Genomic DNA, 14,803 nt, shown 5'->3' on the forward strand with positions numbered 1-14,803 from the left:
AACTGTATAGTTTGTACTTTATTCTTTTGCGTAGTTATAATCTTCGAACCCATTTGTATAGTTTATGAACGAAAATAGAAGAAAGTTTCACATATCAGTTAACAAAGGTAATTTTCGGTTCCACATGGTACAATACCGAAAACTCGATGCCGAACCGAAAATAAACCGGCAACGCTTTTGTAAATAAGTTCGGTATTGAGTTCTTGAAATTATACATTTTATGTTTTGAAGATTCTAAGTTTTTTGTAGAATATGGTTCGATACCAAGACCGAACTTATCCGTAATCTAATATATGTTCATATTGTGTGACGATATTCTCTAGCTACTTGAATCGATGGTTTCTATTATTTTCTCTTCTAAATTAATAGTCATGCTACTTTTCAAAGTCTTTATTTTTAAATTTTGACTTTAAATAATTTTACTTTATTATTAATTTGGGACGAGATAGTACTAAATTTGAAGCAAAATTTTACTAAATTAATTAATTAATTCAAGAAAATAAATTAATAAATCAGAATTTACAAGATCCAAAGGTGAAAATTCGACTACGGCTTCTCCCAGACGAGTTTACAGTGAACTAATAACTGCAAATCTTTCCCCTACTAAACTACAATCATGAACCGGCTTAAGCCGTGGCTCGGCTAAAGGCTCAGATGCAAATCAAGTCCAAAAGCATCATCAAAGCTAGGTCCACCATCCGCCCTTGAAAACCTGCTCAATGAAGGCCCATCTTCTTGACCATATGACCTAATATTGGGCTGAGGCCCAATACTACTATACGATGAATCGCCTACACTGCCGGCATACGATAACGGCACTGAACCTCTCCCAACGGACGGTGACGATGATCCCGACGGCAAAGCACATCCATGCGACACGTGGAACGCAGGTGCAGCGCGTGGAACATACACCCACGACGGAGACGCGACGGCCGACGACGGAACGACCATCGGACCGGTTTGAGTAAGGAGGTGAGGCGGCGGAGCAAAGGCGGAAATAATAGGGTTTCTGATGTATGAAACGGCAGCGTTTCGACTAGCTTGCATTTGAGCACGCTTTAATTGTTGACGTTCTTTTTTATGAGCGTTTTGATGACCACCTAAAGCTTGTGAGTTAGCAAACTCACGGCAGCAGTATTGACACTCGAATTTCCGGCCGTCGGAAGACGGGAAAGCACCAGTACCGCCGGAGTCGGATGATCCGGAAGGTGTTTTGATTGAGTCAACTTCTTCATCTTCGGATACATTGAATCCAAAAAGTTTTAATCTTGTTGTAGTGTTGTTTGTGGGCTTAGCTTCATAGTGATCAAATTCTCCCATATTATACATATCTATATATGTATTGATATTAATATATTAATATACAAGTATATATATATTTTCACACGCACTACTATGTGATTATAAGTGTGTGTTTGTATATATATAGATAGATGTTGGTAAATCTATATGGATATAGGTTAGATATGGTTAAAGAGGGAAGTGAAAGAAGAAGATGAGATATAGGGCTAGGAGAGATGGTTGCATGGATGGTGGTATTTATAAGGGATGATATAGTGAGAGATATGATATGATGGTTGCGGACATACCAAGAACACAAGTTAAAGTGTGTGCGAATTTAGGAAAAGGTCGGACCCAAAAACACAACATGGTCCTACATTAGATGCACTTGTCTATTGGGCATCCACTTCATCATATAATATCAATTACGGAGTATATATTTATTTATATATTTATATTTATATTTATATTTATATATTATATTATATACATATATACATATACATATACATACTTATGATAAGTGATAATATAATATAATTATAATTTATAATTATATAATTATATATTATAATGTTTATTTGAACTAAAGATAAACTAGTATAGACTTGGTAGATGTAAATGTAAAAGTACGTGAAGACTCTCTTCTTATGATGACTGAAAAATGGAATGTGAAAAGGAAGAATAGAGCGAAGTTCATATGAAAATTATGAGACCGGTGAAGATTAATTATCGAATTGAATGAAAATGTTCGACATTAATTATTTCCTATATATCTAAAAAGTGAAATGACTCGTGGTTAAAGACAATATGAATACACTCAGTAATAACTTTTGTTCATCTTTAATCGTTTTCACAAAGTAGATAACCTCAACTTCAACACCAAAATCATTTGATGTAATGTGAAAGTCCTCTACCCGTTATCAAATGAGTGCTTGTCACTATTCTTATCAAATTACGGTTTTCTAAAGTTAAGTTGATTCACACAAGATATAAATCTTCAATTTATATATATACGTACGATACCAATATAATAGATAATAGTATACATCACAGGTTGATCGAACGATGCTTATTATAATATGCCTAGAAGCAATATCAAATTGTTATCGTGTTATATATAATCACATCTCATCTCATATAGTTTATCATTTCCTGATCATATATTATACATAAGATATTTTAGCTTGTTGAAATGGTACTAATTTAAGGGTTAGTTAACAAGTGAAAGGTGAGAATTAGGTTATGTTATTTAAACGATGTATAGTAGTTTATTGTGTTAATAGAAGGACGTGGTTTTGTTTTGTATATGAAGTAAAGTAATTGATTAATTAGTTTATTATAAGTAAAAGAAATGTAGGATGATGTTCAAATTTGAAGGGTGAAAGAAAGTGTTAAAGAATGTGATGCATGTGATTGTTGTAGGGTTGTTGAACTATCAAATGATTAATTGATTTCAAATTGCTACGGAGTACAAATTATGCAATTCACCATGTTACTATTACTTTTTAAAAAGTTGTCAGCTATGGAAAAACTATACATATCTTTCTAGTACCAATATGCGAGATATTATATAAATCGTATACATTAGATTTCTATCATTATCAATTTATCATCACTATTATTATTATAGCATTATTTTTATTACACTTCTCATATTAATAAGAAGAACCGAGTCTCACACATTACTTTTTGATCTATATACATTATTTTTCATGAAATCCCACTCCTTTCTTCGAGTACATGTCAGTAAAGCTGCTCTCCTATGGTTTCTCAAGCACCATATTCCGGTCAACATGATATTCTTCATGGCAAGTAGGATGAATGGACTTGCTCATGATGATTCTCTTTCTCTTCCGTACGGAGCTCATCTCACAAAGCTCTTCACGTACTTGAATGTTCAAGCATTACACCTTGATGATCTAACCACATCTCCAATCAACTATGATTTGGTTAGAGCATTCAATGAAGTAACTGAAGATGAAAACACGCCGGCATGGAGCACAACCGGGTCTGAAGAAAGCATGGAAGAAGATCAGTTCATCTCCCTTCGATCACCCATTCAGCGTGCCGTGCTTCATCGTCAGAATCGACGAACTCACAAACTATTAAGAAAGTTCTTAGTATAGCTCACCTGTGGAGGAAACACTTCTCATCCCTATGATAGACCCTAAACAACCTTCATGTACCCCTCATGCATATCTCATGTAAGATACTATGCATGTTGAATACAGAGTATCTACTCTCTGTGCGTTTCTTTATTTGTTCCCACCATGATTGGTGCTTATGTGTGTACTTCTCTTTAAAATTAAATAAAATCTGTGTGTTTGGTGTTTTATATGTTGTAGTTGTTAATTTCCACCGTGTACGATTCAAGGGTAGCTAACATTTTTGCTTCGACAAAAGGGGGAGAAAGTTGGATAAGTGATGTTAACACTTGTGCGTATTTTTATAGATAAATATCCACCATCACTTATGTGTTTGTCATCATCAAAAAGGGGGAAAATGTGAGTTAATATGGGATTATGCTTAATGACTATACTAATCTTAACCCATAACAATAAGTGTTTTGAAGATGACATATACACATGCACTAGAGGTGATGGTAGACATCTTGACATAAATATACAAGTTCACTAATCCACACTTACTCTAGCAAAAGACCAAAACCAAAACAAAGCCTGGATTGAAATTTAGGCTAAACCAGGAGTGTACGGTCGACCCCACGATCAACCGTGGTCGAACGTAAAAGTCTCTGTCTAAACTTTTGATCAAATTTAGTTCGACCACTTCGGGGCATCTATAATTTATGAAACTTGTTTAAACATGCTTAGAATAGTTGCCTCCTTCATACCCAAAGGAGTTTTGGTCACTAGGACACTAATCTTAGTTAATCACACCTAATGACACCTTAATGATGATTAAGCTTTGATTAAGGGATAACACATAAGTGTTACAACAAAACACGTGATCCTAAAATGTATTTAGACTTACTTAGTATGGCCATCAAGTCCCAACCAAGAGTTGCTCTTTCTTTGTAAATGTGTTGGACATTAATGTATGCTTATACATTAATCTTTCAAATGCCACATTGTAAGTACAATTGTCATAGCCTTAGTTCAGTGCTATGGTGTCACTATATGTTTAATCCTAGATTAATTAGTGATCTTTTTCTAGTCATTACATGAATATTACTTGACTACTTGCTATTAATACATGAATATTATTTGACTATGTGCTAAATGCTAACTTGCTAAGTAGTTACTTAATATGTATATGTATGAACCTTTTCTTGCTATGTGTTACAAGTTGAAAATCAATCAACTTGTATTTGGACTACTTCAATATATGCTTATGCTACTTGGATAATGCTTAACATGTCATAATCTAGTAATCTTAAAGGATAAAGAATCATTAACACACATAGGTTTGCTTAACTCTAAAATCAAGTTTGAGTATGGTTTAAACTTGATTAACTTGATGTATTATAGCATGCTTAATTGATATTACTTGCTTAAATTATTAAGACATCATGAACACACTTAATTAATTCATAAACAAGTTTAAAATTGAATACTAATGTGCTTTGTGATTAAAGTGGGTTATTGTCATCAATGGCATGTTGACCAATCAATAGGACTTTAGTAAATGTGTTAATTACAAACAAAAGATTATGAAAAAACTCAGATGGCCTCAAATGATTATCATGACTTGTATCCAATAATGTTAGACTTTCCACTAAAAGCATGACAAGTCACTATCAAGGCAATACATCCAAGGTAAATGAATACTTAATTCATATAGTACTTGTATATGATGTTGGGTATCTTTTGTAGGTATTAAATGAAGTAAAGAGTCCAAAGATTAAAGTTCAAAACTGATTCAAACAGCTATACAACGCATAGAAATTTTAGACTGGACCGCGTGTGGTCGACCCACGGTCGACCGTGGTCCTAGCCGCATCAACGGATACTTTTTATCTCTCTCCATATAAATAGAAAGACTTAGAGAACTTTGAAGACTTGGACCTCTTGCATGCTTCAACTCAAAATCATCAGAGAATCACAAGAACATAACTCACATACATGGGTTTGTGATTAGCAAGAGAAGTCCTATAATCTCATAGATTATAGAAGGGGTTGTAAACTTACTATCAAATTACTATCATTGTGAGTTTACATAGTGTTGTATTAATCCTTCGAATTGTCTTAGGATTGTCATCACTAGAAAGAGTGAGTCTTGTACTTTGTAACTAGAAGCATATGCTAGCTTAGCTATCATCTTCTTTAAAGGGAACTATGGAGTTGATTAATTCCATTGAGGATTAATATTTGTCCAAGGTGAAGACAAGTTGATCTAAGTTAGAGGTAATCTTTCAAAGGGATAGAAGGATTAGGTTTGTTTTCTAAAGATAAGTACAAGCTTGTAAATCGGATCTCCACCGGATTTGGAGAAAGGTGCTTAGTGAAGCAAAACTCCCGATTAGTGAATCGGGGACTGGATTAAGGTGGATTAGTTAATATCCACCCGAACCACTATAAATCCTTGTGTTTATGTTCTTTACTTTACATTCCACATTACTACAAACATAAACATGACACACATTATGTGACGATCTCTTCAAATCCATATGGACGAACACGTCATTCATTGATTTCATTGCGAGGTATTTGACCTCTATGTGATACATTTTGTAACATTGTATTCGTTTGAAAAGGTATTTCATAAATGAATATATAAATTCCAGGTTTTTAACATCTGATGATTCCTACGTATAGACAATCACCATTTAAATGGTTTACAATAATACATCTGTTGACAATACAGTTAAAATAAGATACATGGTAATGATTTGGTGAGTGCAAGTTTCTTGTATATAGCATGTATGACTCCAAGCACATATCTTGTATCACGTATAAGCAAACAGCGGAAGACTTCTAGAATCCTGAGAATAAACATGCTTCAAGTGTCAACACAAAGGTTGGTGAGTTCATAGTTTTAATATTACACATAATTCGTATATCAATGTGGATTACAAAAGTTCAGTTGTTTTATTCAAAACGTTTATCAATAGGTTTTACATAAAAGGTGGATCACAAGATTTCAGTTGTTTCATCCGAAACGTTTATCAATCGGTTCTACAAAATTGAGCACCCTGGTAACTAAACTTTAACGTTTATATAATTTGTACCCTTTGTATAATCATCTTAATAATACACGCAAACCAACGTGTACGCTTCTCAAATAGCATACGTCCGTTAAAAGGCTAGTGCTCTAGCTCGGACGGGGATATCAAGCCCTATGGATCCATATATAACTACTCGCGCCCACCAGTTCTTATAACCGGCAGTTACTAGTTACCAAAGCTAAGGGATTTTCGGTTCAAACTCGGTGTAGAATTTAGTATGTACTTGTGTCCATTGCGTTTAAAATAAAGTGCATGTATTCTCAGCTCAAAAATATAGATTGCAAAAGCAATTAAAAAGGGAGCATATGAAACTCACACTTTATAATTATTGTAAAACAGTTATTAAAGAATTTGCATGTATTCTCAGCCCAAAAATGTAAAGGGTAAAAGGGATCATATGAAACTCACGAAAAATCAGTTTTAGTATTTGTATTCATTTCATAAAAACAGTTATAAAAGTAGCGCATGTATTCTCAGCCCAAAAATATATATTGCAAAAGCATTTAAAAAGGGAGCAAATGAAACTCACGCATATAAATATTGTAAATCAGTTTATAAAGCATTTGCATGTATTCTCAGCCCAAAAATGTAGAGAGTAAAAGGGATCATATGAAACTCACTGTTTAATATTGATATACAATATTGTAGGAAAGCACGTAGACGCATCGGAGATGATAAACACGAGGTTTGATTCACAAAAATACCCCCGAACATTACCCATAATTTTCTTGGCAATAACCCATAATTTTCTTAGCTCTAGCTAGCTTGGAAACCATTTTGAAAGTGACAAGCTCATAACCTCATCGTAGTATTTTATGTATAATACTAATTAATAATAATAATAAGATTATTAATAATATTAATCTTAATAATAATAATAATAATAATAATAATAATAATAATAATAATAATAATAATAATAATAATAATAATAATAATAATAATAATAAAATAAATACGGAGTAATGTGTATGCGTGTGTGTTAATGTGTCGAGCAAAATGCCATTTTATAGCATCAGGCCAGACTTTTGCCTCCATACGATCGCATGGATTTATAGGCTTGTGGCCATGCGATCGCATGGCCTCAGATTCCAGCTCACAAATTTTTGTTTTCTTGTTTGTCGACATAATATTAAATTAATATAAATATAATATATATAATTTATATAATTAATTATATATTATATTAAATTCACGTGCATAGTTGACTTGTAATTTTTGTTCCGATAAGTCGTACGTCATCACTCGACTTATGTCCCGGTTCCGATTTTTCGAATGTCTTTTCGTACCTTTAGAACACTTGCATTTTACGTTTCGTGTCACGTACCTTTGTCAAAATATAGCCTTAAATTATTCATAAACTATACCACTTATAGTATAACTTAAACTTTCAAATGTTTTGGTCATTTACTTCTATAAATCATCGTCTCGCTATTTGTTAATATATATATAATATATACATTTTCATTTTGAAATAGTGTTTTACTGTAGGAAAGTCAAAATTCACTGTAGCAATTCACTGTAGCAAAGGTCAAATTTTACTGTAGCAATTCACTGTAGCAAAGTCAATTTCACTGTAGCAAATAGTGATTTTCGAAAACACTGTAGTATTTTGAGTAATGTGACAATTTGAAAACACTGTAGCAAATTAGTGTTTAACTGGTTCATCTTAAACGCTTTAGTTAACTTATCTAAATATCAATTGAATCAATAAACGAATGTTACTATCGTTTATTATATATATATATATATATATATATATATATATATATATATATATATATATATATATATATATATATATATCTTTTTAATATACATAAATCAGTTTTTAAATACACATTAGAAGTTATTTATAAATAAATTTTAATAATAAATATTTCAACTTATCATATACATTCAAATAGATATTTAAACCAATAAGTTTAATGTACGGTATCAGACAATTAATACATTGTTACCTTTTCATGTTATAGTATATATGTATCTATTTACATATAATTGTTCGCGAATCGTCGAAAATAACCGAAGGGTATTTAAATATATAAAAGTAATTCAAAAATTTTGAGATTCAGTTTTACAGACTTTGATTATCGTGTCAGAAATGTTAATCATACAAAGATTAAGTTTAAATTTAGTTGGAATTTCTGGGTCATCACACATTAGTTTGAGTTGATTAAAGTGATCAAGGATTGTTCAAATCTTATTGATCATCGAAAAAGTTTTAAAAATCGTATTAAGTAACTATTCACCCCCTACTTACTTACACATAGATTATGACAAATGTAATTGTGTAATGTTTATGTATATTCAGTTAGATATATATTCAGTTAGATATATGTGTTTTATTTTAATATATCATAATTAACTAAATATATGATTGCAACCAAAATGTATGTTTAATAGAAAATTATACGTGTAATATGTAACACCCTCGGACCGGGCTTAGATGTAAGATTACTATTTTGTCCTTAGGATTTGATAAAGTGTGGTTTATATGTTATAATTTTAATAATATATTATAATTATTTGATTCTTAGTTTAAGACCACTTTGTGACAAGAATCACCAAAATGGATCTGTTTATTTAATTTGGACTCCATTGGGGTCGCTAACGAAGTACGTAAGAGTTCTAATAGTTGATAAATACCCGTGTGAGGTGGGGTATGTGTTTTAACCCTTTTATGATATGTATGTGTTTCATTTTGTCACTTCTTCCCTTTTTCAGAAAACTCCACACACACACCCGTACCTAAACCCCAAATCTTAATTCATCAAATCTTGTTCTTGGAAGCTATTGTGTGTTAAAAATCGATTCACCGTGTTTCAGTAATTCTAATAAGGTAAGATTTTTTGGTTCTCATGCCCTAAATCTGTTGCAATTTGGGGTTTTTAATTTAGTTTTAATAAAAGTGCAATTTGGTGTCAAAACTTGCATTTTTGGTGTTAAATGTGTGGGTTTAATTCTCAAAACATATTGTGATTTATTTATGGTCAATTTTAAGGTCGAAAACAGGTCCTGGAACAAGAATTGGTGGATTTTAGCTTGAAACCCATTTGAAATTGCTCCCGTCTCAGATGAACTGCACCCGTACGGATGCAGCTTGCATCCGCATAGATGGGCATGATATCCGTATGAATTGGACTATACCCGTACGAATACATATGTTCCGGATTCGTATGGATAGAATCTAGATCCGTACGGATGTGTTCAGATCCGTACGGTTGGAGTTGTATCCGTGCGGATGGGGTATCAATAGTGTGTGGATTAGTTTTGGTTGTTTAAGTGTCGTTTCCTAGCCGTTATGTTGTTCGTATGTATAATTTTGTTTAAGACGTTGTGACTGAGATGTGTGTATATCTTTCTCAGGTGAAAAGGAGTATGAGATGGCTCGAGTTAAGATAACTGAGCGCTTTCTTAATTTCTAGTAATCGGTAAGTGGGACTGACTAAGGACTTATAGTATAGAGTAGTTAGTTATCCTAAGAATGTCATGCTAGTTAGGATTAACATGCTACTATTTTTAAATACTGATTGCCTGATCTATGTGCTGCTTGTGTGTTACCTTCTGTGTTTAAATCTTAGTGTATCCCTACTGTGAGGTAGCCTTGAAACAGGTAGGGGATATCAACTATAAGGGAGGTTGGGTTCCTCGTGTGGCAGCCAATTTAGTATAAGTTTGAATGACGTATTCGTTGCGTGTGGATAACTTATATTACATGGTATGTGGGAGGAACTTTCGGTAAACCCCAGTCCAATCAACTAGAGGTTGCAGGCTCGGCCAGGCCGCCAGAGTTTCTTTAGACCGCAGTAGTGGTGGTTGTGTGTTAGACTGTATGACATGATTGGTATAATTGTTCCTGTATACTATAGTTATGTTCATTCACTTAGCTTCGTGCTAACTCCTTCATCTCCTATCGGCAGGTTGTTAGCTTATCGATGTTGTTTTTGGGGGAGAAGATGGACGTTTCAGTGTTATGTTTGGACATGAAGAGCTCTGATGTGTCTTTGATCAAATTAATGTTTGTTTTTAAGTGACACCTGGTACTGTAATAACTTATTAATGTTATATGATGGTGTTTATACTATTAATGATATTTAATTATTACTTTCGTTGTGTATTAAAAAAAAGCGGTCAGTGTCACATAATACTAATGTGTGTGTGTGTGTGTCTGTGTATATATATGTATATATGTATGTATATATATATATATATATATATATATATATATATATATATGTGTGTGTGTGTGTGTGTGTGTGTGTGTGTGTATGTGTGTATTTCGGGAGTTAATGCATATATCCATGAATTTAAATTTTTATCTATATTCGTTTAATTTCAGCTAATTCATAGTTGTATCCACATTCACTACTTATCCATCAGATCATTCAAATTCACCATTAATCAGGTAGATCAAATAAATGTCCATTAGATTAGATGACCATTATCATTCCTAACTTCTCCTATGAAATAATTAATGAGTGTGGCCCTTACTTTGTTGGGCTTTGTGTGAATCTTGCAACAAGATGAAAATGCCTTCAAACATCACAAACATGCCATAGAGCTATAGTAGCCACCTTTCAAATTAGCCAATGGGAGAGATCCTAACACTTTCACTATTCATTATATATATAATGAAGATTAGCGGTATATGTTTAGTGAATCATTAATAGTGAGTTCTACGATTATAGCATCCTTATGAATTTTGATGGTGTTTGAGTGTCAACATTTTGTGAGGTTAGGGTAGAACGAATTCTCAATTGGGATGGTTAGTGAGATGATCGGTATGTGTTTAATAAATTTCATCCATCATGGTTCTCACAGCGTTCATGTCTTGGTGTCTATGTCACTTGATGTTAAGTTGTAGGATCGAAAATTGGGTTCATCGGAATGTCACAAGTTATCGCTTTCAATTGTTCTACAACAAGTATATCTAGTGTTTCTCTCATCATTATTGTACGAAGTCGCGGATGGATGAATGTCTTAGTTGGTTTTTGCATTGTTATATTAGTGGTGTTAGATTTGTATGCGCCTGTTGAAATGTCCCGTTCATATTGATTATAAATGTTCCATATTAATTGATTTCGTTGCTAGGTTTTGACCTCTATATGAGACGTTTTTCAAAGACTGCATTTGTTTTTAAAACAACCCATAACCTTTATTTTATCGACAAGGTTAAAAAGTCACCACATAGATTATCTAGAAATGATAATCTAAAAATATCACACTTACACACTACCAATACATATTGGTTTACAATATTAATATGTTACAATAAAGTAAATCTCGAATGCAGTTTTAATCAATATAATACAAGCATGCTGACACCAAATCTTGTCCATAATTTAGCATGCAACAGCGGAAGCTCTTAATAATCACCTGAGAATAAACATGCTTTAAACGTCAACAAAAATGTTGGTGAGTTATAGGTTTAACCTATATATTTATCAAATCGTAATAATAGACCACAAGATTTCATATTTCAATATACATCCCATACATAGAGATAAAAATCATTCATATGGTGAACACCTGGTAACCGACATTAACAAGATGCATATAAGAATATCCCCTATCATTCCGGGAAATCCTTCAGACATGATAAAAACGAATTCGAAGTACTAAAGCAAACGGTACTTTGGATGGGGTTAGTTAGGCTCAATAGATCTATCTTTAGGATTCGCGTCAATTAGTAGATCGGTTTACTAATTCTTAGGTTACTAAGCAAAAGGGGCATATTCAGCTTCGATCATTCACCCATATAATGTAGTTTCAATTACTTGTGTTTATTTCGTAAAACATTTATAAAACTACATGTATTCTCATCCCAAAATATTAGATTTTAAAAGTGGGACTATAACTCACTTTTACAGATTTTTACTTCGTCGGGAAGTAAGACTTGGCCACTGGTCGATTCACGAACCTATAACAAATATGTACATATACATCAAAGTATGTTCAAAATATAATTACAACATTTTTAATACATTTTGATGTTTTAAGTTTATTAAGTCAGTTGTCCTCGTTAGTAACCTACAACTAGTTGTCCACAGTTAGATGTACATAAATAAATCGATATATATTATCTTGAATCAATCCATGACCCAGTGTATACACGTCTTAGGTTAGATCATAACTCAAAGTATATATATTTTTGGAATCAACCTCAACCCTGTATAGCTAACTCCAACATTACTGCATATAGAGTGTCTATGGTTGTTCCAAATAATATATATAGGTGGGTCGATATTGTAGTGACCCGAACTTTTACATGTTTATATATATTAAATGAAATTGTTATTTACATGATTAAGTGTTTCCAACATGTTAAGCAATCAAACTTGTTAAGACTTGATTAATTGAAATAGGTTTTATATAGACAATTGACCACACAAGTTGACCGGTGATTCACGAACGTTAAAACTTGTAAAAACTATATGATGTCATATATATGGATATATATATATATAGTTAACATGGTATTATGATAAGTAAACATATCATTAAGTATATTAACAATGAACTACATATGTAAAAACAAGACTACTAACTTAAGGATTTCGAAACGAGGCATATATGTAACGATTATCGTTGTAACAACATTTAACTGTATATATATCATACTAAGATATATTAATATATCATAATATCATGATAATGTGATAATTTAACATCTCTTTATATATAATAAACAATGGGTTAACAACATTTAACAAGATCGTTAACCTAAAGGTTTCAAAACAACATTTACATGTAACGACTAACGATGACTTAACGACTCAGTTAAAATGTCTATACATGTAGTGTTTTAATATGTATTCATACACTTTTGAAAGACTTAAAGACACTTATCAAAATACTTCTACTTAACAAAAATGCTTACAATTACATTCTCGTTCAGTTTCATCAACAATTCTACTCGTATGCACCCGTATTCGTACTCGTACAATACACAACTTTTAGACGTATGTACTATTGGTATATACACTCCAATGATCAGCTCTTAGCAGCCCATGTGAGTCACCTAACACATGTGAGAACTATCATTTGGCAACTAGCATGAAATATCTCATAAAATTACAAAAATATGAGTGTAATCATTCATGACTTATTTACATGTAAACAAAATTACACATCCTTTATATCCAATCCATATACCAACGACCAAAAACATCTACAAACACTTTCATTCTTCAATTTTATTCATATAATTGATCTCTCTCAAGTTCTATCTTCAAGTTCTAAGTGTTCTTCATAAATTCTATAAGTTCTAGTTTCATAAATCAAGAATACTTCCAAGTTTGCTAGCTTACTTCCAATCTTGTAAAGTGATCATCCAACCTCAAGAAATCTTTCTTATTTATAGTAAGATATCTTTCTAATACAAGGTAATACTCATATTCAAACTTTGATTCAATTTCTATAACTATAACAATCTTATTTCGAGTAAAAATCTTACTTGAACTTGTTTTCGTGTCATGATTCTGCTTCAAGAACTTTCAAGCCATCCAAGGATCCTTTGAATCTAGATCTATTTTTTTCATTTCCAGTAGGTTTATCCACAAAACCTGAGGTAGTAATGATGTTCATAACATCATTCGATTCATATATATAAAACTACCTTATTCGAAGATTTAAACTTGAAATCACTAGAACATAGTTTAGTTAATTCTAAACTTGTTCGCAAACAAAAGTTAATTCTTCTAACTTGACTTTTAAAATCAATTAAACACATGTTCTATATCTATATGATATGCTAACTTAATGATTTAAAACCTGGAAACACGAAAAACACCGTAAAACTGGACATACGCCGGCGTAGTAACACCGCGGGCTGTTTTGGGTTTGATAATTAAAAACTATGATAAACTTTGATTTAAAAGTTGTTCTTCTGGGAAAATGATTTTTCTTATGAACATGAAACTATATCCAAAAATCATGGTTAAACTCAAAGTGGAAGTATGTTTTCCAAAATGGTCATCTAGACGTCGTTCTTTCGACTGAAATGACTACCTTTACAAAAACGACTTGTAACCTGTATTTACGACTATAAACATATACTTATTCTGTTTAGATTCATAAACTTAAGTTCAATATGAAACCATAGCAATTTGATTCACTCAAAACGGATTTAAAACGAAGAAGTTATGGGTAAAACAAGATTGGATATTTTTTTATTGTTGTAGCTACGGGGAATATTGTAACAATTCTATACAAATCATATCCTAGCTAACTTATATTGTATTATATATGTATTCTAATATATTATGTAATCTTGGGATACCATAGACACGTATGCAAATGTTTTGACATATCATATCGACCCATCTATAT

The 14,803-nt window shown here is 32.2% G+C and overlaps 1 protein-coding gene across 1 annotated transcript; it reads right to left on the bottom strand.

The window, feature by feature from the left end:
- Positions 1–527: 527 nt before the first annotated feature.
- On the bottom strand, positions 528–1,487 carry LOC139896870 (zinc finger protein GIS3-like). Its single transcript, XM_071879517.1, has one exon. The coding sequence runs from the start codon at positions 1,327–1,329 to the stop codon at positions 643–645; it is 687 nt and encodes a 228-aa protein (XP_071735618.1). The 5' UTR covers positions 1,330–1,487; the 3' UTR covers positions 528–642.
- Between the last annotated feature and the right edge of the window lie 13,316 nt (positions 1,488–14,803).

Source organism: Rutidosis leptorrhynchoides, chromosome 3 (assembly GCF_046630445.1).
Source record: "Rutidosis leptorrhynchoides isolate AG116_Rl617_1_P2 chromosome 3, CSIRO_AGI_Rlap_v1, whole genome shotgun sequence".
Classification (NCBI taxonomy): domain Eukaryota; kingdom Viridiplantae; phylum Streptophyta; class Magnoliopsida; order Asterales; family Asteraceae; genus Rutidosis; species Rutidosis leptorrhynchoides.

What these genes read in the sequence shown, in the direction of transcription:
- LOC139896870 (XM_071879517.1), bottom strand. Translation starts at nt 1,329, where the DNA reads ATGTATAATATGGGAGAATTTGATCACTATGAAGCTAAGCCCACAAAC.